General features: G+C 32.5%; 1 protein-coding gene across 10 annotated transcripts in view; it reads right to left on the bottom strand.

Annotated features, from left to right (window-relative positions):
* Nucleotides 1-7,808: 7,808 nt before the first annotated feature.
* The window catches only part of LOC139528643 (phosphatidylinositol 4-kinase alpha-like), a 78,359-nt gene continuing 62,500 nt past the window's right edge, over nt 7,809-23,667 (bottom strand). For 6 of the 10 annotated variants that reach the window (XM_071324727.1, XM_071324720.1, XM_071324721.1 and 3 more), the window contains 13 exons: nt 22,294-22,558; nt 21,261-21,393; nt 20,525-20,650; nt 17,420-17,473; nt 16,667-16,787; nt 15,988-16,117; nt 15,455-15,525; nt 12,735-12,807; nt 11,923-12,076; nt 11,000-11,104; nt 10,404-10,529; nt 9,680-9,960; nt 8,070-9,048 (listed from right to left, as the gene is read on the bottom strand). In XM_071324727.1, the coding sequence (XP_071180828.1) occupies nt 8,823-9,048; nt 9,680-9,960; nt 10,404-10,529; nt 11,000-11,104; nt 11,923-12,076; nt 12,735-12,807; nt 15,455-15,525; nt 15,988-16,117; nt 16,667-16,787; nt 17,420-17,473; nt 20,525-20,650; nt 21,261-21,393; nt 22,294-22,558 (1,865 nt within the window). In that variant the 3' untranslated portion in view covers nt 8,070-8,822. Of the gene's footprint in view, nt 9,049-9,679; nt 9,961-10,403; nt 10,530-10,999; nt 11,105-11,922; nt 12,077-12,734; nt 12,808-15,454; nt 15,526-15,987; nt 16,118-16,666; nt 16,788-17,419; nt 17,474-20,524; nt 20,651-21,260; nt 21,394-22,293; nt 22,559-23,667 lie in introns of all 10 variants that reach the window. The other 4 variants (XM_071324719.1, XM_071324725.1, XM_071324722.1 and 1 more) reach the window with 1 other exon arrangement.

The raw sequence follows: 23,667 nt of genomic DNA, 5'->3' as shown, positions 1-23,667 counted from the left end.
GTTTGAGCATAGTTTTGACGAGAACAGGTCGTCGCCATGAGAACTGATCAGGTTCTATGATACATAAAACACATGCAAATCTATATGATTTATCTTAGGTCAAATTTTCCTCAGGTCCTAGTAACCTGGGTTTTTCAATGAGTTCTTGATTTATCAACTGAGAAAAGTTTGTAATAAATAAGTGTTTGGTTACAGGTAATATAACTTCCTACAGATTATTCGATTTTTTTTTGTGTACTTAAACTATTTTGGAGAAGAAAACAACTTCACAAAATACAAAATACTTACAGAATTCCAATGAAATTAGAAAAAGGGTAAGTCAATATAATATGACAAAACCAAATGCTCGACTACATAACTTTGTGATTTTTGTGTTTACCTCATTTAAACTGTCGTTACACATATTTCATTGGGAATTGCAATAGTATCTAAAAAAAAACAATTTAAAATTAAAAGTAATTGTAAATGATAAATAAAACAAAGAAAGAAAAGCTTTCCTGTTTAAAAAAACATTACTATTAGTTTCTTTAGTATAATTTAAATGTAAACTTTCAGGGAGCAACACGCACTTTAAAAATAACACGTTTAAAACTTATGCAAAAGATATCTTCCTTTTTTTTGTTAATAATTTGTTCATAATCTAACATATCCTTTAACAACGTCCAGAACGCCTGTTAACAATACATTCGACATAACAATAGTAAGTTGAATTTACCCTGGATTTATTTAGGTTTTCCTTTGGAAACTCTCATGAAGTACCAAACTTTATTATTTTACTTCTAAATATCTTTTTAATGTAAAAGAGGGACGAAAGATACCAGAGGTGCAGTCAAACTCATAGATCGAAAATAAACTAAATGTGTATTGCGTGTATAGGACATTGATTATTCACACTATTAAACTTGTTTGCATTTGTCTGGTTATCGGTTAATCACACATTTTATTCCTACGCTCAACGAAATGATGACCTGATTTCTAAAACACTATTTTAAAGTTCTCCGTTTGTAAATTTAGAAAACAATAAACATGAGCTATGTGAATTTGTGCTTCTTTGTTAAATATTTGTTTGTTTTTGTTGTGATGAAGAGTGTGACACGGTGTTGGATGCTGTACCCCTATTTTTACATTTTTACCTATTATGAAGAAGAAGAAGAAGAAGAAGAAGAAGAAGAAGAATTGTTTATTATAGTGCAACCTGAATATAAAGTATATCGTTACATTAAATACATAATATAAAACTTCAGCCAGCCAAATTTAGATTTTTATTATGTCTGCTTGTTTTATTCACACATCATTGTCAATATAATGGAATTTGATTTGACTGTCATACAAGTGAGAGGTTTGGCGCCATAAAACCAGATTCAATCCACCATTTTCTACACAACAAAATGCCTGTACCACGTCAGGAATAATACAGTTGTTATCCATTCGTTTTTGGTGTGTTTGAGCTTTTGATTTTGCCATTTGATTAGTACTTACCTACAGTATAGTATCTAGATATTGACTACGAGGTTCGGTTGAAAACATAACTTTTCGACAAAAGAGATGATTTAAGCTTCCCTATTATGACCTTTTCATTTTTAAACCAAGAGTTTCAAATAGTGATGTTGAAATCATCACTTCGTAAATTTTACGGACGCCTTCTCGAGTTGGTTGACCGTCATGGAATATCCGTTATACAGATGATATCAGATATGTTTCTTATGTCGTAACTACAAGAACGTTCCCTTTTCACGAAAGTGACCTACCGAATTATACTATTTAACGGGTTTGTTATAACATAAGCAACACGACGGGTGCTACATGTGGAGCAAGATCTGCTTACCCTTCCGGAGCGCCTGAAATCACCCCAAGTTTTTAGTGGGGTACATGTTGTTGTTGTACCGCATTTGTGACATGTTGTCTACGCATCGTGATCAATATAATGAAACTTCAAAGTGAGAGGTTTAGCGCTATAAAACCAGGTTCAATCCACCATTTTCTACACTAGAAAATACCTGTACCAAGTCAGGAATATGACAGTTGTTGTCCATTTGATTAGGGACTTTCCGTTTTGAATTTTTCTCGGCGTTCAGTATTTTTGTGATTTCACTTTTTGTTATTCTTTTTAATTCTCTATGGACGTACAGCTCCTCAATTATTCCAGCATGTGTACACTATTGGCTTTAAGGGGGTATGATAAGCGTTATTGTTCTCGATAAATCAAGAAAAAAAGTAATATTTTCATTCATTAACACTTTGCATGACTTTTTTGTGTAATACATGTAAATAGTTTTGACATATTTAACCATAAAAGTAATTTTATTCAAGTTGTGTCAATTTATATCAGTTTCCTATTGCATTAGCCATATTTCTACAAACATTCGGAAAATTAGCAAAACTCAGAATGTAAAGCAGTATACAATTTATTTTTGTTCAGATACAGACACGCACATACATGACCAGATATGTGCTAAATTTAACAACAGTCGTCATGACATTTTGTTTAATGTATCCACAAAGCTCACAAATCTACTACCGTTTTTTTCCAAATTGAACAATAACATTTAATGCTGATGAAGAATAGATAAACAAAGGCAACAGTAGTATACCGCTGTTCAAAATTGATTGAGAGGAAACAAATCCGGGTTACAGACTTAAAACGAGGGAAATACATACACTAAAAGAGGAAAGCAACGAAACAACAAAACACTGAATCTCAACAAAAATCAAACGACAATACAACAAACATAGAAACGAACTATTAGATAACAACTGCCATATTCCTGACTTTTACGAAAAATAGTGGGATGATCCTAGTTATGTTTGCTATTCAAACCTCGCACTTTTAGGCAATTTTAAATATACCACTAAAATGTCAACATAACATGACAGGAATACAGTAAATAGATGCAAGAACACTCAGGACAGACAACTACATAAATAAATAATATAGTAAATTTCGACATGTTAACTTCAGAATAACAACAATTCTAATGCAATAGACCACTTTCGAGTTCATCCGTCAACGGCAAAAACTCGTCAATTATGCACGCCTTTATGACGTCATTTACCAGATAGAGGGGGTCGCCTGTATCCCTGCACTATTTACGTTCATCAAGCGTCTTAGTGATCGTCTTTGTGCAGGATAAACTAGAAATAATGGTTGCTCTGTAGGTACTTACTGACAATTCCCTAATGACAGCAGTGTTGATTGTCAATTTTGAGAATTCAATTTGCCGAATAATTCGTATAATATAGAATTATAGTTTTCCAACCACTCGCTCAACATTGGAAGGGAAGTGACGACGCCCCAAAACGCACAAATGACGGTGATAAAAGGGCGTATAATTGACGAGTTTTTTTCCGGTGACGGATGAACTCGAAAGTGGTCTATTATTTTGTAACAATTGTTCTGATTGGATGACAGCAAGCGTAAAATTCTCTATCTCCTTGTCTGTAACTAAGGAAGCCGACATTTTGAATTTCGGAATGTATTGACATGTAATTTCTACAATAATAAACAAAAAACTCACTTTTTGCGCCTAAAAATCTTCTTTTTATCAAATTTTATTACATTTTGAAGCGGCACAGAAGCCAGAAAACGTCCGGTGTTTATGTTTGACAAAAGCACTAAAGGCATATAGAAGAAGCACATTAGCGAAAATGAAAGACAAGTCTTAGAATACAAAAATTTGCAATAGTACAATAATACAATGACGGGATGTATAAGTACAGAGCCATATCAAAAATAGACTAAACAGTAAAAACCGTATGAACTACAAAAGTACTAGACGCAACCATGTTTTACACCTCCGAACTAAACATTGTGCTCTTGTCGGTAAATAATGATATAGTTTGGGAGGGCGTAACTGTCTGTTTTCTTCCACAATTCAACAACGGATTTAAATCTTCAGGGAAATTTCATACAAGTTGTTCCAGTTTGGTCTTTCAAGAAATGCAGAAAAATAAAACGCATTGATCTGTCTCATAATTATCTGACAATGATAGCACGGGATGCATTTGGTGGACTGGTCGAGCTCAACCATCTTGACCTTAGTGCAAAAAGGCTCACAACAGATTCTCTTCCAGTGGACATTTTTAAAGGTTTGATTTCTCATCAGGCACTAGCAATAAATCATTGGAAACTTGCAGCTTTTATATATATCAGGATTCAACTGCACAATGTTTGGGGGAAATCTTCTGACACATTTTCCGAATCTAATAACTCTCGGTTCACAGGATGCTAATCTAGGGATCGGTTTTACAAAATGCTTCAAACTTCTTTGAGATGAACCTAAATCTGCAACAAATTGACCTGATTCGAAATAATATAAGTTTACTTCCGTTTGGCTTATTTAATCACAATTTTAGACATCCGATCTCTATCAAGTTTGACAAAAACAGTTTACAATCGCTTTTAAGCTTTCCGACCAAACCATATATATTCAAACATATCAGCCTGACGCAAAATAGATGTTCATACCTAAGCAATGACGATATCGATAAACTCAATATAATCCGACCGTCAAGTATATCTCTTCGTGGAAATCCGATAGAATGTTCTTGTAAAACATTACATTTTATGAAATGGGTTCATCATTCGGGAATTGTAAGTGATCTTAGAGAAACTGAATGTGTCCTCCAAAATGGAACTCTTGCAAATATGTTTCACTTCTTAAAAAATCTTAAAGCATACGAAGTCGGTTGTCAAACGAAATTCTGGGTAGCACTGGCAAGTAGTGTTATTTCTGTGTTCATTCTTGCTATTATCTTAGGAATAGTATACTATCGATATCGATTTGCATTTGAGTATTTCTTCCTGGGACTTTAAATGAAACTTCGACATTACCAACCTCTTTCGGATGAGTTCGAGTATGATGCATTTAACTCGTACAGTCATAAAGACGTCACATGGTTTACGAATCTTTATGACAAGTTGAAGCCGAAAGGTTTCGAGCTCTGTTTACATCATAAGGATTTTTTGGCCGGAGTACCTATTGCTGAGTGCATAGTTAAAACAATCAACTCGAGCAGAAATTTTGTATCCATCATTTCAAAGGACTTCCTTGAGAGTAGCTGGGGATCGTATGAAATAGAAATGACAAGAATGCACGCTTTCAGAGGGTCGTGAATCCATGGTTATAGTTATACTAATGGATGACATTAAAAAAGATAAACTTCCAAAGTCATTGAAGGACATTAGGTACAAGGTCGTATGTATCGTCAGGCCATCTGACTCCGAGGTTCCGTACAATACGGAAGAAATCATAATAAATGATTTTTTACCATGAAATTGGAAATTTGGTAAAATTAAAATAACAAAAAGACCTACTTCCAAGGAAAAGTCAAAAAGGGAAACCTCAAACACATCAAACGAATGGATAACAACTGTCATATTCCTGACTCGGTACAGACATTTTCTTATCGACAAACATAAATAACTAAAAAAAATAATTTTAAAGTTAATTGTCAAATTTATATTTTAAATTTGATTAACAGAATTATTAAGGAAGTTAAACAATACAAATACTCTTTACATTAAATACCATAAAAGGAATTAAATGAACTATTTTAAAAGTACGGTTAAGGAAGATATTATGCTACAGTGAGCTGTAATATTATAATGAGATTTTGTTTGATAATAAAAACCAACTGTCGTGAGAATATCTTTATATGTTTTAAAATTTGTACAAATTCGAATAATGGTAGCTGTCAGATATTCATGATTTTTGGTTGCCCATGTTTATAACTCATATTGGTCAGATAAACAATCAAAGATAGACTAAATCTTGTATGACAGCCGCATAAAACTGCGTTATATTGTTAACGATGTGTGAACAAAACAAAAAGACATAGACATTAGTAGGTAAAAACGTCAAAAATAAGGGTACAGCAGTCAACGTTGTGTTATGATCTAATCAATATAAAACTAGGAAATATGTCAACATAGAAAAACCCAAAAAGCATATAGAAGAGCATCAATACCACAATGACGGGATGTATAATTACCCAGCCACGACAAATGGATATAACCAAAAATAGACAAAATAATAAAAGTAATCAGTCACACAGACAAATAAAAGAACGCTTTAACACATTTTTAGATGATGAACAACGTCAGCACCTAGAATCAAAACTTGAAGACCATCGTGTATTATTCGTGAAGTTGATACAATACGGTATAATTATCAACAAGGTCTTGGTATCTTCTGATAAATATTTAGAAAGAGGACATTCTTTGACCTAACCCTGATTCGTCAAGCTTCTGCTCAGACACTGATGACGTGTTAAAAAATCTGAATAGCAGTTTCAAGCTCTTGCACACCGAAGTAGTTAGGAAATATATATGACACATGTAGTTGAAGTTGGCACAGGCAAGTAGCCATAAATTTCCAATTTGGACTCGAGAACTCAACTTAAACAGTCACAATTCAAACAGAACATTTACTTTAACAGTGCTTAATTTTTTTTCAAGGGGAGGTTCGTACGAACCCCCCCCGAACACGATCCCACCGACCCCCCTTGGCTACAGGTATGTGGTATATTGTTACTCAGCTGGAATAATCGATAATTTCAAAATTAAAAACGTCTCGTTTCTCATAGATTCTTGTACTGAGCTTGTCGCTTATGACACTTTTTAGTTGAGTTAAACCAGTTTGATGTACTCATGAACAGTTGCAAAATTGTTATCAAAGATACCAGGATTATTACATCAAACTGGTTTAACTCAACTAAAAATTGTGCTTGTAAAACAAAAATATATCTTGACCATGTGTCATTCCCTGTCTTTGATGGTGATGTATAAAGGGAGATCCATACGAAAGAAGAACATTTGTTTTAAAACAATGAAAATTATTTTGATACTGAATTTGAATAGCGTACATACATCCCAAAGGATAAGAGACTCATTTTTTTTATAAAAAGTAAAAAGTGTGTAAAGTTTTCAGCAATAATTATGAAAATTTTTAAGATTCATTAAGTTTCATGGAATTTGTATCAGTGGTTCTCAAGTTACGGGGTGACATGTGGACGCCAGACAGACAGACGGACAGAAGGACGGATGTTGAACATTTGTATAACATTAAATGCCCTGTTTGACAGGCGTATAAAAACAGAACAAAATAAAGAACACACACACACACATTCAATCTTCAATTTAACTATTAAATTGATTGATTGTTTGCTGGTGTTCTTAACCTGACTTTAAGTGACACTTTTTGGCTATTTCATGGCGGTGGTGGAAGCCCAAGTGCCTGAAGAAAACCACCAACCTGCAATAGGGCAACTGACAATGGAGTTGAGTGCATCCAACTAGCGATTACTACTTTGATCACTTGGCCACCTAGGCCCCCCTAACTATAAAAAAAAATCCAGAACTAATTCTTGGGTAAAAACAATTATTTTGGAAGGCTAGTTATTCCTTTTTTACCTGCCATGTGATTCATGTAAATATCTGATAAGTTATCTAAAATGAGCAGTGGTTATATAAACATCAGCATCACAAGGGTTTTGATAAAAGTTTATGATTGATTATTTGTTTGTTGGTGTTAGGCATGTTTTTACATTTAGCTTGATCATAGTAACTGTTTTACTAGTGATCCAGCAGTTTTTGACAGGTAAAAACTGGTAACTCATGCCAATCAAGAATAGAATGGACGACCTAGCATTGAGCCTGGTTCAAACTCACAAGGTCAGAGTTGACAGACTAGTAATTGCTGTAATGAACTATGATCCCTTAATGTTATGATGACCCTTTATGAATATCCCTAATTGTTTGCATGCCTATACTTGTATAAATAAGATTTGGCTAGAAAACAGATTATAAATGGATTTCTGATAATTTTAATAAATAAGTTAATACATTACAAATTACATGAAACACTTACATTGAGCATAACAACAAAAGAATCAACATAAAATACTATATGAATTAAAAACAAAAATAAAATACAAAGATTTATCACATGAAATAACAATTTTCCTACACATGTGGCAACATAATGTAAAACTTTTAGTAAGTAAATCAACATTTATAATTGAGTTTTTTCAATAGATTTAGAGGAAAATGTATAAGCAATACATTTATTGGGATGTTACAAAATTAACATAACTTTATCTTGAAAATTCAATTGAAGAAGGAAATTATCTCTGACACCATGCCAAAATCTGTGAAAATTCAAGGTTAATAATGTTTCAAACATTGGCTTAAATTAATCAGTATTCTAGGTCAACAATACTTTTAACATTTGTTAAAATTTCAGTCAATATTCTAGGTAAACAATATTATACGTTTTTACTGTTTTTGAAATTTTCTGTCAAAGTAAACAATATTCTAAATTTAGCTAAAATTTCTGTCACAGTAAAAATATATTCATAACATAAGTTAATTGTTCTGTCATCATTATAGGTATTAACAATGTATTAACAGTATTTCTTACTTTATTTAAGATTACTGTCAAAGTAAACAGTATATCTAACATCAATAATTAAAATTTCTGTCAAAGTAAATAATATTTCTAACAACATTTAAAATTTCAGTCAAAGTAAACAATATTTCTATCCTTATTTAAAATTTCTGTCATTTCTAACATAACTTAAAATTTCTGTAAAAAATAACAATATTTCTAATGTTATTTAAAATTTCTGTCAGAGAAAACAATATTTCTAATGTTATTTAAAATTTCTGTCAAAATTAATAATAAATTTCCTATTTTACCGAAAGGATTTACACAGGCCTTGGTTTCACCAAACAGAGTTTAATTTCTTGCTTTATTTAAAATTTCTGACAATATTCTACATATTCTATGTAAACTCTATAATTCTACAATTATCACAGTACTTTAATAAGGGATTTGATTCTGTACCCACTGAATCATGTCGTAAGACTTTGATCTAAAACTTAAATAACATTTCTTTATAATCCCCGTCAGAAAAGCGGCTGCTTCTCGATCACTTTTGTCTATTTGTAGTCTATATTTGAGTTGTTTGATTGTCTGTCCTCTGAAACATGGTAATCCTGTATCTAACATCAGTGACACAAGGGAGACAATTTCTTCATGGTAGGGCCTACAATAAAATAATTAAATAACATATGTTTATTGAGAATTTTTATCTTGCATTTATAGTCTGAATTAAGAAAAGTCACATCTGAACAAAATTTTCAACCTGATTTAGACAAGTATGGTACATTGTTGGAAAATATACAATGCTGCCTGGTAACTGTTGAATGTGTTAGTCTCTAGAGAAATTTCTGGTCATAACTAAGTAAATATATGTTACAGGATTACTGATCTGAAACAGTTTTCAGGATATTTAACAATTGATGATATGGAGGGGTGGGGCATTAACCTCTGGGCTGAAACCTAAAGAAGTCTAATCATATCAATAAGGAATATATTTTGTTTAGGAAATTATGACTACCTTCAAATTATAACAAAATGAACAATATCAAACACTGCTGAACAATGGTAAAAAAAACCATTTGTTTGATTTTTACTTTATACTGTGTACTATTCAGACTTGTTACAAAGATAAATAAATTCTGCATTATCAAGAACATAAATAAAATATGTGATTCTCAATAATTGCATGAATAATTTATAAAAGAAAGAAACATTTTCCAAAAACCCATTAAATACTAAAACCTAATTGAAAATTAATTTTAAAGTTAACATTAGTAAAAAAACAAAATACATACCTAACAGCTAAATATCCTTGAACACATAATTCCAAGAAATACTGGAACGGTGGCGCCTCCATGTTACCTCCCATTATCATAACCATTTCATCTGTTAACTTTAGATCTGGTTCCCAGCCCAGATTTCCTCCTGGAGAGCTCTCAAACATAAATCCAAAGTCTATATGTATCATGTGACCTTGCTTGTTCAACATTAGATTCCCATTATGTCGATCTTTGAATTGTAGTAAGTAAGAGACAATACTGTATCCAGCCATACTTACAATAAAATTATGCCTTGCCTGTTAAAATAATTAATTTTTTGACATGTATAATTAATTACAAAATTAACAAGAAGTTGCACAAAAAGGCCATACAAACTTTATCTCCTCTCATAACACTGTTGATTTATTTATTTTTGGTGAGTACCAATTTTTGAGGATTAATGAAAATTGAATTTTTGTGGATATTTGATTTCATGGTTTTGTCCAAGTCTGCATAAATTCCTTTAAAGTAATTAAAATTTTTGGGACATTAGAATTCTTGGTTCTTGAGTAGATAGATTTTGAATGAAACCTAGATATTCCTTCATTTTAGTGTTATCTTCATATTTCATATTTAAAATTCATTTATAAATCTTTGTTCATTAAATGGGCCTCTTTCAAATATTTTATATTTGCAATACCCTAAAGATTTAACAATTGTTAATTTCTTTTGTAAACCCTGCATGTATACTGTAACTTACATTTTGGAACTCTAATGAGTATTCTTCACCATAGGTCTGTATAAAATACTGGTGTAAAGTGATATCTGTTTCTTTACCTATCTGATCACGTGACTTACTATCTGGTACCACTTCTATCACACCACACTGCAATAGAGAATTATCAACATACAGTCAGATCTGTTGAAACAACCACCTAAATTGAGCAACTCATTACTGCAATTTGTTGATATCGCTATTCATGATCCCAGTCTCCCAATTCTATATTTTTCAAATAATAATTTTAAATCTTTGAACCAAATATTATATTTTTTTACTCACTGTATAAAGCTGTATAAGTTAGGTTTATCCTAATATTGCAAACTATTTTCAAGTATACCAACAAAATCTTATGCTGATTTTAGAGAGTTCAGAAACATTTATCATGTCTTTATATCATACTCTTTGTTATAGATGGGATTTATGCAGTTTCCTAAAATAATCTTTTTTTTAAAACATTATAGAATAACATTAATCATAGATATTGCCAAACCTTTTAAGAGTATCCGATATGTAGAATATGCATTATAGTCAAAATTACGGTAATGCATACACTGTTAAATAACTCATGACCTTACCCCAGGAGCTGTAGGTACCACCCTGTATGGTTTCAGGAATATCTCTAGACCAGATTGTTGAAATACATTCTTAAACATCTCTATAAACTGAATTGCTAGAGTATCCTGAAATACAAAAATGACACTTAAAGTCATATGAAACGAGTGACCGGTGAAAAATAATGTTATTCCAATTCTTGAACCAATGCATACAAACATTATAAACTAAGTCTTTTGTGCACGATTTTATAATTTTTTTTACATAAATTTCGTATAATCGACAATTTCTTTTTCAATCGGTCAGTGTTGTTGTGAAAATATGGCAGGTAATTAAAGTTCGTGTTTTGAAGTTGAAGTTTAACGATTGTCACCTGTTTGTCAATAATCAACAAAAAAACATGGATATTGAGAACGTGTTTAACATGTACAATCAGATAATAGTTTATTTTAAGGACATCCATGCGTATTGCGAGCACTGGATTTTTATGAGATGGGTCACACTGAGGTCACTTTGCATACAGAAAATATGTCAGGGAATTGCTTCCTGGAAGGAAGCAATTAAAATAAAGAAAACTTCTTCTAAATATGAACAAATTAAAGAATTTTCTTCAGAAAAAAGTATATGTACATAAGTTTTATAATGAAAACAATCCATTGAGTTATATAAAAAAACATATGCATTTTTTTTTTTAATTTGAGGTTTCTTATGACTTTACTTATATGTGCATTATCAAAATTTGTTTGTTGGACACATTTGTTTTTCTTTCTCTTGTTTTGTCATAAATCTTGCTGATAGTTTTCTCTTTTGAATTGTTTCACATTTTTGCTATTCATATGGCATGTTTTTTTTAAGACAATAAAATTGAGGAATGTGTCAAAGCGACAACAACCCCACCATAGAGCAGATGTCTTGCACTGAATTACATAAAACTACACAAACTGACCTGTCTTATATCATCTCCCACTTTGAATATACAAGCCTGCCAATATTCACTTCCCATGCTAACATTGATGTTGTGACCTAGGCCAAGTTCCTCTAACTTATTTACACCACATCGCTGAACTTTGAAATTTGCCAGGAAAGGAGCTTTAGCAGCGCTGAAAAATAATTGCATGCAAAATATTTAGAAATAATAGCATGTTACAGTCTTCACGCTTAACCACAGGCCAACAGGTGCAGGCTTGTAAAATAGATTTCAGGCCTGTAAAAATTATATCTACAGGCCAAGAGAATCCAACCAAAATTTTTGAAAAATTGAGCTAGACCTTTCCATTAAAAGATTTAGTGAAAACTGGTGGTATTTTTGACATGTGGTATGTTGAAGCACAACAAAAACAGCAGACAATACATATAACATATGCAAAAGTTTCAAAAATCAAGATTATTTCCCTTTGTAGCTTGTTTTTTTTTGCCATGACTTTGTAGATATCTCTGACCTATTCCTCCTCTTTTCTCCATGCAGAACACATGGATGTATTTACACTTGTTTGCCAATTGGTTTGTCTGCCATTTACATACTTAAATTGAAAATACATCTATTAAGGACACCTTTCGGTACACCTGAAATCTCTGATTGTAGAAAATTGTGTGTTGTCATTTTTTCACATAGAAAAGGAGGTCAAATGCAGTGTTACCATCAGATTATTGTTCTTTAGACTGTCATTTGACCTTAAGTCACCATGTTATCTTCTAACTGAACATTTTGGATTTAAAAAATTATCTTTTTACAAATAATGTGATGTTAAGTGTAATGACCTTTGCATGGGAGTTCCAGAATTATAGTCTATATCTGTTACAATAGCTTCAGGATTAGATGGTAAATAACATCCTGAAATAAAACAAAATGGATACAATATTAAAAAAAAATAGATTGCAGATGAAATTTCCCCACTCATGTCTGGAATTTAGGTATAAGCTGAATATTATACAGTTATCTAATATGTAACTATGTAATAGATCAAAATATATTTCCCTCGGAATGAAGATCAGCTCATTGTTCTATTGCCCAAAGCCAATGGCTGAAAGTAACAACTGTATTAATCATATTGTGTAATAATAAGGAGCATACATGTACAACCAATACTTCAAAATTTCAATAAAACGGACATGAAATCAGAGTAATTCAAATGACAAGAAATGATTTAAGTCTCCATCATCAACATTTGCAAACCGCTCCATCACAGATGTTATTTGCAGACAATCAAAACAATAAACCCAAGAACGTTTAAAAGACCCAATTTGATTGGACAACATGAATACCTTTCAACTAATCAGATTTCAAAATAAGAGGTCATAACAGGTCAGTGCAATAGACTGCACACAGGTGCAATAGACTGCACACAGGTGCAATAGAACAATAATTTCCAGTGCAATAGACCATGGAACAAAAAATGGCAGAAAAATAGCAAATAATATAGAAATATTAATAAAACAGTCAAATACTCATAATCAGGTCATAAAACCAAATATTATGATACCTACTGGTTTAACTTCAAATTGTTTGTATAGTAATGGTTACAAGAAAGGTCTAACTGCTAACATTTAAAAATAAATACCATACATTTAAAGAGACTGAAATATAAAAATATGGTCACTTGGATTTTCCTGTTATGAACAGATATATCATGTTAAGGAGGGGTATTTGAGAAAAATACCAGTCTAGAGAATGTCAAATTTCACGAGCCGTAAGCGAGGGAAACTCATTCTCAAGACTGGTATTTTTTGCAAATGCCCCTCAAAAACATGCTATATCTGTTTAATTACACCGAATGTTAATGTTCAAAAACACAGTGATGATTGTGATGTTACAAGCGTCCAGTCGGATAGAGTATTTTTTGGCAAATACCACGGCAGAGAGGGTAAAAAGGCATATCCTTTTTGCATATACCCCAGCAGCGTTAAACAAGAGTGCACACGCTGAAATGTCTCGCCTTCTATACTTATCATTGATATTATGTTGATAGTCCTAAGTATAAAGCTAAGCTTTATTACAACTGTCACATAAACTTAACATTAACCAAGATAACTAAACAAAGACCAATGAACCTTGAAAAAGAGGTCCAGGTCAGATGAACCATGCCAGGCAGACAGGTACAGCTAACAATGCTTCTATACAACATATATAGTTGACACATTACTTATAGTTTAAGAAAAATAGACCAAAACACAAAAACTTAACACTGTGCAATGAACCGTGAAAATGAGGTCACGGTTAAATAAAACCTGCTCGACTGACATAAAGATCATAAAATATTTCCATACACCAAATATAGTTGACCTATGGCATATAGCATTAGATAAAAAGACCAAAACTCAAAAACTTAACTTTGACCACTGAACCATGAAAATGAGGTCAAGGTCACATGACATCTGCCCGCTAGACATGTACACTTAACAATCATTCCATACAATAAATAAAGTAGACCTATTGCATATGGTATGAAAAAAACAGACCAAAACACAAAAATTGAACTATAACCACTGAACCATGAAAATGAGGTCAAGGTCAGATGACACCTGCCAGTTGGACATGTACACCTTACAGTCCTTCCATACACAGAATATACTAGCCCTATTGCTTATAGTATCTGAGATATGGACTTGACCACCAAAACTTAACCTTGTTCACTGATCCATGAAATGAGGTAGAGTTCAAGTGAAAACTGTCTGACAGACACGAGGACCTTGCAAGGTACGCACATATCATATATAGTTATTCTATTACTTATAATAAGAGAGAATTCAACATTACAAAAAATTTGAACTTTTTTTTCAAGTGGTCACTGAACCATGAAAATGAGGTCTAGGACATTGGACATGTGACTGACGGAAACTTCGTAACATGAAGCATCTATATACAAAGTATGAAGCATCCAGGTCTTCCACCTTCTAAAATATAAAGCTTTTAAGAAGTGAGCTAACGCCGCCGCCGTAGCCGCCGCCGGATCACTATCCCTATGTCGAGCTTTCTGCAACAAAAGTTGCAGGCTCGACAAAAATGAACGATATTCATTTGATAATAGTAAATTGATGAAAAATAGACTGGCTATCAACCAATCAAAACCCAGGATTCTTACATAAGGTGTAATTATGCAGTAAAACCCATGCTTAAAGGTGGTGATGCCTCCATCCACATCTGTTAAGATTTCAGAACACCAATCTATTGCCTTGTGTAGAAAGAGGACCAAGTTCCCTATATATTGAAATACCTATGCAACAAATTTTTAATGGTTCTTTAGATGTAATATTGAAAGGCCAAAATGATGTCACTATTAAAAACTCTCTTTCCGGTGGCAGTCAATTTCTCAATCTTCTTTCTTTTTGGCTCATTTGCAGGAACAACCAATTTGTTTTCTTCCTGAATATTCATAAAGTATGATTTTTATTTTAATTCAGGATAGAAAACTACAACAAGACCACCAAAAAGAAGTTGCCCGTTAACATTATAGTAAAGGAATAAAGTGTAAGCTGTGTACCAGGTCTCAGTTTGACTTTCTTTAATTCATCTAAACAAGCCTTCTTCCTCTCTGGGCCTTTCGGAAAAGGTCTGCAATAAACAACACAATGTTTATGTTTATTAGTTACAATGCTCCATATATGCACATCTCTAATTGACAATTAAACTATACTAAATTACATACTTTATGTCTGTATTTAATCATTTTGATATGCTTAATATGATTATTTTTGTATTATCAAAATGTAAATTAAAATTTTTCAAGAGTTATCTAGATGAAGCTACTTAATATATTTATTTCCATATTTTTTTTATAATTTAAGACCTTGTCATTGTGAAAAGATGGTAAACACATGCCCCTTAATCAAATACAGGAAAACAAGAATTGATCCTCAAAAATAACATAAATTAAAATGGTGTTAAACCACATTAGTTGTCTGTGTGTCTTTTTATTTTTTAGCCATAGCGTTGTCAGACACAGTCAGTTTATTTTCTATCTATGAGTTTGACTGTCCCTCTGGTATCTTTCACCCCTCTTTAATTTATCCTTACCTGATTCTACCCGATATTGAGGTAATTTCATCAAAGAATTCAAACTCTCTCTCATAAAACTCTAATGCTGGTCCTGACAGAGATTTCTTTATATTATCCATCAGTGTGTCCAACAAATCACCAATATCCTCTGTAAATACAGTGTCACACATTATTAACATAGGTGTAATTCAAATGTGTTCAACATATGTATGTATAATTTACATATGATTTATCAACATATGCAATTCAAACTTTAAACTTCTGAAATTCAGTATTATTACACAGAAAAAGGTTTTTGATAGAGCAGTGACTGCAAATCAAAATAATAACAATTCACCAAACAAGAACAAAACTGTAAGAGTAACTGTCAATTCATTTGTTTTTGTCTGTACCAATTTTTGTCCATTGACTGAAAACTTGTTTTTACTATATATTTGATTTTGGTGGATTTGCAAAGTCTGTGTACACACCTTTATAATATGTGCACTTCTTTCAACTCTTAAATTATCAGTTTATTTGTACCTACAAAATCCCACAAAAATTTGGTATCCAGTGAATAATAGTTACTTCATAGTGCTTAAAAGATGTTTAAAATCATATTAAAACCATCAGTCTTAAACAAACAGTTCTAAGGACCATCTGCGGATAATACAGTCAAACAGATAACCATGACTAATACCCAATACTAACGACTTACCATCTTTTATTGTAGCCTCTTCATCAGTAAATTTGTTAGTTTGCATGTTCCATAATAACTGATGAGCCAGTAACTGAGACTTCTTAGATACCCATAAAATAAAATCTGTCACATAACCCATCTGGAAAAAAGTAATCAAATATAAACTAAATTATTCTCAACATTTGTAATAATAAGTTCCTGTTAACAAAAGTTATGCTTAAGACAATGAAAACAAAGAATTATTGGTTTAATTAAGTAATGGAATCGCAACTGGTTTCAACAATGGCAATTTTTCTTTCAACAAGAACAAATTCAAAACTTGATTATTCAAGGATCATAAAGAAAAAATTTAACTGTTAAAGACACAGAATTAAAATAAACTTTAAATAATAAAATCTCATCCCTTATAAAAACAAGAGACTTGTATGCACATAGAACTGGTTTAACCCCAAAACATTTTGTTCCTGTACCAGGTCATTTTTCTAGACCATGTGCTGTTAGTTTTGTTTCATTTGTTTTATTGGTTGATAAAGTCCACTGTTTGATTTGTGTATGTTTTTATGGACTTCCCCTTTTATAATTTACCTTGGAGTTTGGTAATTTGTTCTACTCTTTTATTCTGCTGTACTGTCTAATATATATGGTGATCCCTGTCATCATTTTTATATACCATAACCATGATTTTTTTTTTAAATATTGTTTAAATTTTCGCCTTTTTATGAAGTATTTTTTGTTTCATTCCCAAATTGAGGTTCTATCCGCTATACTTACAGTATCAAACCTTAATGCCTGAACAAGTTGTGGAATGTAAAACAATAAAGATTCCTGCAAAAATATAGAAGTAGACATAGCATTATTAAAATGACAAGAATATCATAAGAATACTAAGAGACAAAATTTGTTTGTAGTTATAAGATTCTTAATGACGATACTACTAAGTTTTCACAACCCAACAGCGGAGGGAGATTTGTCTATATATCTATCTCAATCTTTATTTTCAAAAAGAAGACTTAGCATACCTATTTGTAAAACAGGAAGCAGTAAGTGTCAGCCAGTTACAATAAAGGGCTGCGCTTTAGCGCATGATACACCCATTGCTCTTTTAACTTGTCTTTTATACTTTAAATGAATTTATATGATCAACTAGAAATATAAATATATATATAAATCAAAAGGGATGATACATTAATATATTCACCGAAGTTTCATAAAATCCCCCTTTTTTAAGTATAAAAATTCATTACTTAAGAAAACGTAAAATCTAAAATTTATACAAGAGTGCACACGCTGAAATGTCTCGCCTTCTATACTAATCATTGATATTATGTTGATAGTCCTAAGTAAAAAGCTAAGCTTTATAACAACTGTACCATAAACTTAACATTAACCAAGATAACTAAACAAAGACCAATGAACCTTGAAAATGAGGTCAAGGTCAGATGAACCATGCCAGGCAGACATGTACAGCTAACAATGCTTCTATACAACATATATAGTTGACCTATTACTTATAGTTTAAGAAAAATAGACCAAAACACAAAAACTTAACACTGTGCAATGAACCGTGAAAATGAGGTCACGGTCAAATAAAACCTGCGCGACTGACATAAAGATCATTAAATATTTCCATACACCAAATATAGTTGACCTATGGCATATAGTATTAGATAAAAAGCCCAAAACTCAAAAACTTAACTTTGACCAATGAACCATGAAAATGAGGTCAAGGTCACATGACATCTGCCCGCTAGACATGTACACCTTACAATCATTCCATACAACAAATATAGTAGACCTATTGCATATAGTATGAGAACAACAGACCAAAACACAAAAATTTAACTATAACCACTGAACCATGAAAATGAGGTCAAGGTCAGATGACACCTGCCAGTTGGCCATGTACACCTTACAGTCCTTCCATACACCGAATATACTAGCCCTATTGCTTATAGTATCTGAGATATGGACTTGACCACCAAAACTTAACCTTGTTCACTGATCCATGAAATGAGGTCGAGGTCAAGTGAAAACTGTCTGACAGACATGAGGACCTTGCAAGGTACGCACATATCATATATAGTTATCCTATTACTTATAATAAGAGAGAATTCAACATTACAAAAAATTTGAACTTTTTTTTCAAGTGGTCACTGAACCATGAAAATGAGGTCAAGGACATTGGACATGTGACTGACGGAAACTTCGTAACATGAGGCATCTATATACAAAGTATGAAGCATCCAGGTCTTCCACCTTCTAAAATATAAAGCTTTTAAGAAGTTAGCTAACGCCGCCGCCGTAGCCGCCGCCGCCGGATCACTATCCCTATGTCGAGCTTTCTGCAACAAAAGTTGCAGGCTCGACAAAAAATGGAAAGGGAGCTTATGTCAATAGATATAAACAATTTATCAAAATTGCATAAAATTTTGTGAAAGTGTTAGTTATTGTCCCAAAATTGGAAAATCCCCCCTTTTTTAAGCATAAAAATTAATAACACGGAAATGTAAAATCTGAATTTATAAAAATTGAAAGGGAGCTTACATCAATAGATATAAACAATTCACCATAGTTTCATGGACATTGGTGAAAGCCTTTTTGAGTTATTGTCCGAAGTGTTGAAAATCCCCCTTTTTTTTATGAATAAAGCCCCATAAATCCAAAACTTAAAATCTGAAATTTACAAAAATTGAAAGGGAGCTTACATCAATAGATATAAACAATTCACCAAAGTTTCATGGACATTGGTGAAAGCCTTTTTGAGTTATTGTCCGAAGTGTTGAAAATCCCCCTTTTTTTATGAATAAAGCCCCATAAATCTAAAACTTAAAATCTGAAATTTATAAAAATTGAAAGGGAGCTTACATCAATAGATATAAACAATTCACCAAAGTTTCATGGACATTGATGAAAGCCTTTTTGAGTTATTGTCCGAAGTGTTGAAAATCCCCCCTTTTTTATGAATAAAGCCCCATAAATCCAAAACTTAAAATCTGAAATTTAAAAAAAACGAAAGGGAGCTTACGTCAATAGATATAAACAATTCACTTAAGTTTCATGGAAATTGGTGAAAGTGTTAATGAGTTATTGTCCGAAGTGTGGACGACGGACGGACGGACAACGGTATACCATAATACGTCCCGTCTAAAAGACGGAGTATAAAAACTAGTCACAAAAGTGATGTTACAACTTATAACTGTCAAACTGCTTATACAATCTTAAATAAATTACCAAGTGAAATGTGAGCTTCTGCTTCACCTCTATAAGTATTTGGCAAACAGATAGTTGATAATAATTGGATGGGGGCACTTCAATACTTTAAAATTGATAGGGGTGTCGCTGGGGTTCTATTACCCCACCCTTTTCATATAATTTAGATCTTAAAACTTTATAACTTTTTATATATTGCTTAGGTAAAATTGTAACCTTTTTCCATAATGGTTGGATTTCGTGGGCTGTGTTGGAAAAGTGGAAAATTTAAGGCTAAGATTCTGTGAGTAATGTTTACTTACTGCAAGACTTCCAGCTGTGAAAAAATGACAGGGCTTTTCAAGTAATTGGAACTTTATCAACCTTTTAATATATTTCTGAAGTTTTCGCCCACTTATTCACATATTTTCAAGCTGGAAAAAGTGACCTAATCCAGTGGCACATCCTAACACCTTGTGTATTGCATATAGCAAAAATCCCCCCCCCCCATTTCTGAGGGTACAGTTAGGTAAACAATATGTCAGGTAACATGGGTACACTTATTTGTGTTCATAAACATGGGTACACTTATTTGTGTTCATAAACAATGCATTAACATTATTTTGTTGATCTTTACCTGCCAAGAAGTTACATAGTAGCATTTAAATCTCTTTCACAGTAACTTACAGGTTCATGAGTTCTTAATACTCTAACAGCAAACTGAGCAGTCAGAGGATGAGGTGGATACTGTCTGGAGAAGTAAGACAAGGCATTTACTGGAGAAATCTTACACCAGGTCAATATGTGCACTATCTGTAAAAATAAAAGTACAAATTAGCTTTGATTGTCGACACAATAGAAAACAGCATAAAGTAAATGCTTTTCAAAATGTTCTTCATTATGCAATATAAACTTTTGAGATGTGTCTTTCTGGCAGGGATGTGATTTTGAGTTACACTATTTTAAATCCATTTTCCTTCTTTCAATGTCGGCCTTAATGACAATTATGCCACCATGGCTTAAGATATAGGATTTACAAATATTTAAGCTTCAAGCATAAATGGAGAAACATGAATTATATTCTTAAATTGGTGCAGTAAAAGTGATAGTGCTAATGTTGATGTTTTCATCATATAATGTATCCATTATTTAGAGGGAAAACTACATATATATCTATATAAAACGTAAGGGAATCTCTGTTGAAAGGAAAGTTTATGATTATGTATTATACCCAGCTGATACCATAAACATTGTCAACAAAAAAATGTTACATTTTTGTAAATATCCTGAAATTTTTTTTTTTTTCAAGTACAAAAAATAGGTATGGGAACTGGTAGAAATGTAGTACAAATCTCCATACATGTTTAGAGATGTAGAATAACATTGAAGACACCTTATAGTCAAAGTAGTTTAATATACTGACCTCTTTTGCCTCTGCCTCTAAACTCTGAGGAGTAACTAGGAAATGTACAGCTTCTGGAATGTGACTAACAGCACCAGGATTTAACCTAACTAACCTCCGAACTTCTCGACTCACCATTGCAGAATTGGTAAATCTAAAATTTGAAACAGTTAAATTTGAGGAAAGAAGTGAACCAACATCTGGCAAATTTTCAATTTGAATAAAAAAAAATTACAGACAGAAATAAACACCTGGTAAATCTTCAATTTGAAAGACAGAATCTTTAAAGGGGCTTTAACAAGATAATGTATTTCCTCAATGAAATCAATCGTTTCTACTTTCAAGAGACTGAAGTCTTTTTTTTTAAATTCTTCAAGAAACACAGATTTTGATGAGTGCCCCGTGACCAATCAGCTGTTAGCTCTATTTTACAGAGATATGTTAATCAAGAGCTAATTCCAAATGATCGATTGAAGATTCATATTCCTACATTTTGTCCATACCTATATTTTGGCATTGCACAAGATCAAGTGTTTTCTCTGGCTGTTAATGACAGTAAAATTGCATGTTGGATGTAAACCGATTGACATGATTTTTTAGTTGTCATATTGGATTTGGGCTAGCTTCAAGTACCAACATAAATCAGATCTGCAATTCATGTCTTTAGTGTTTTTTTTAGTCAATCTTACCTAAGAGGCAGATAAACAGCTAGAAGAGGAGAAATATCCCATGATAGCCTCACATGCTCTCTCCATGTCTTACCCGAGAGGCAGATAAACAGCTAGGAGAGGAGAAATATCCCATGATAGCCTCACATGCTCTCTCCATGTCTTACCTAAGAGGCAGATAAACAGCTAGGAGAGGAGAAATATCCCATGATAGCCTCACATGCTCTCTCCATGTCTTACCTGAGAGGTAGATAAACAGCTAGGAGAGGAGAAATATCCCATGATAGCCTCACATGCTCTCTCCATGTCTTACCTAAGAGGTAGATAAACAGCTAGGAGAGGAGAAATATCCCATGACAGCCTCACATGCTCTCTCCATGTCTTACCTAAGAGGTAGATAAACAGCTAGGAGAGGAGAAATATCCCATGACAGCCTCACATGCTCTCTCCATGTCTTCTCAATGATTGGCTGATTTAACCACAATGTCACTTTATCATCATCAGGGAATTTCCTTTCTGGGTTGTCTAATGGATTATGCCATGTGATCATAGAATCTATCAATGAGGCAACGAATGTCAGAATGAGATTTCTCTTTTTTATGTATTCCTTCACATAGCCTGAACTGGTATTCTGCGACTTCCTGGTCCCACCTAAAAATAAACAACAGCCATTTTGTTTTAATTAGGCTTTTTTTTTTTTAGATATACTTGTTTTTCAATAAATATGCAATAGTAATGAATACCAGAAAAAGATTTATGATTTCTATGTACTTATAAGTTATACAAGAATGCTTAGTACAAAACATTGTCAAAAAGAAAAATTCTGTTATTTATTCATTGGTCACATGTATATGCGTTACTATCATTAAAGTTTATGAATCTTAATATCAGTGTTATCTATCATAAATAAGTTCAGAAATGGTAACAACAAATTTTTTTAACCTCTATTTTTTTTTTTATAGATATTGTTTATTTTTGTTTGTTTAAGGGCAGGATTTATGTACATTTCACTCGAAAAACTCCCAAACAGTTCTTTCGTCTTTCAAAACAAAATATCAATCCAAAACAAAACTCATGCTATTCCATTTCCCATGCACTCTCACCACTGTCATCTTGATTCAGTAAATTTATGAAAGGTCTTTACTCATAAAAATCTCCATTCTTTAAGATAGAATCAAAGAGCTGAAAGCTCTGAAGAAAAATGACGCCACTGTCTCTAATATTGGGATAGTTTTTATGCAAGTCTTGATTTTCACATACCGTAATTAGTTTAACAATGCAACATGTATCGTGAGCATATAATTGATATTCGTATATGTGTGTGTGTGTGAAGTGAAGGTGACAACTGGCTGGTTTTTTTAAGACAAATGAATAGGTCAAGACTAGCTGAATTGTACAAATAAATACCGTAGAAAGGCTTGTATATTTCTCACTGGTACATAGTCTGAATCTGGGTCCGTTCGCTTCCATTCACGTTTGCGCCCACTCATTTTCACCCCTTTCACTTTCACACCCTACATGTTCGCACCCAATCTTAATTGGTTTTGTGTTTAATAACTCTGTAAGCAAGTGTTTTCTTATAAGTATAATTGTTGTCATTGTCTCAAAATAAAGTGAGACAGCAATTTTTTTTTGTGTTGAATAAATCTTAATCATGTTTTGGATAAGGTATTGCTAAAAATAATAATAATCCTTTCTAAAAAAAGTGGTATTTTGTCAACGTTTTATTTTGTGTTGAATAACTCTTAATCATGTTTTGG

This window comes from Mytilus edulis, chromosome 6 (assembly GCF_963676685.1).
Source record: "Mytilus edulis chromosome 6, xbMytEdul2.2, whole genome shotgun sequence".
In the NCBI taxonomy this organism is placed as follows: domain Eukaryota; kingdom Metazoa; phylum Mollusca; class Bivalvia; order Mytilida; family Mytilidae; genus Mytilus; species Mytilus edulis.
This window is presented reverse-complemented; position numbering and strand designations above follow the sequence as displayed.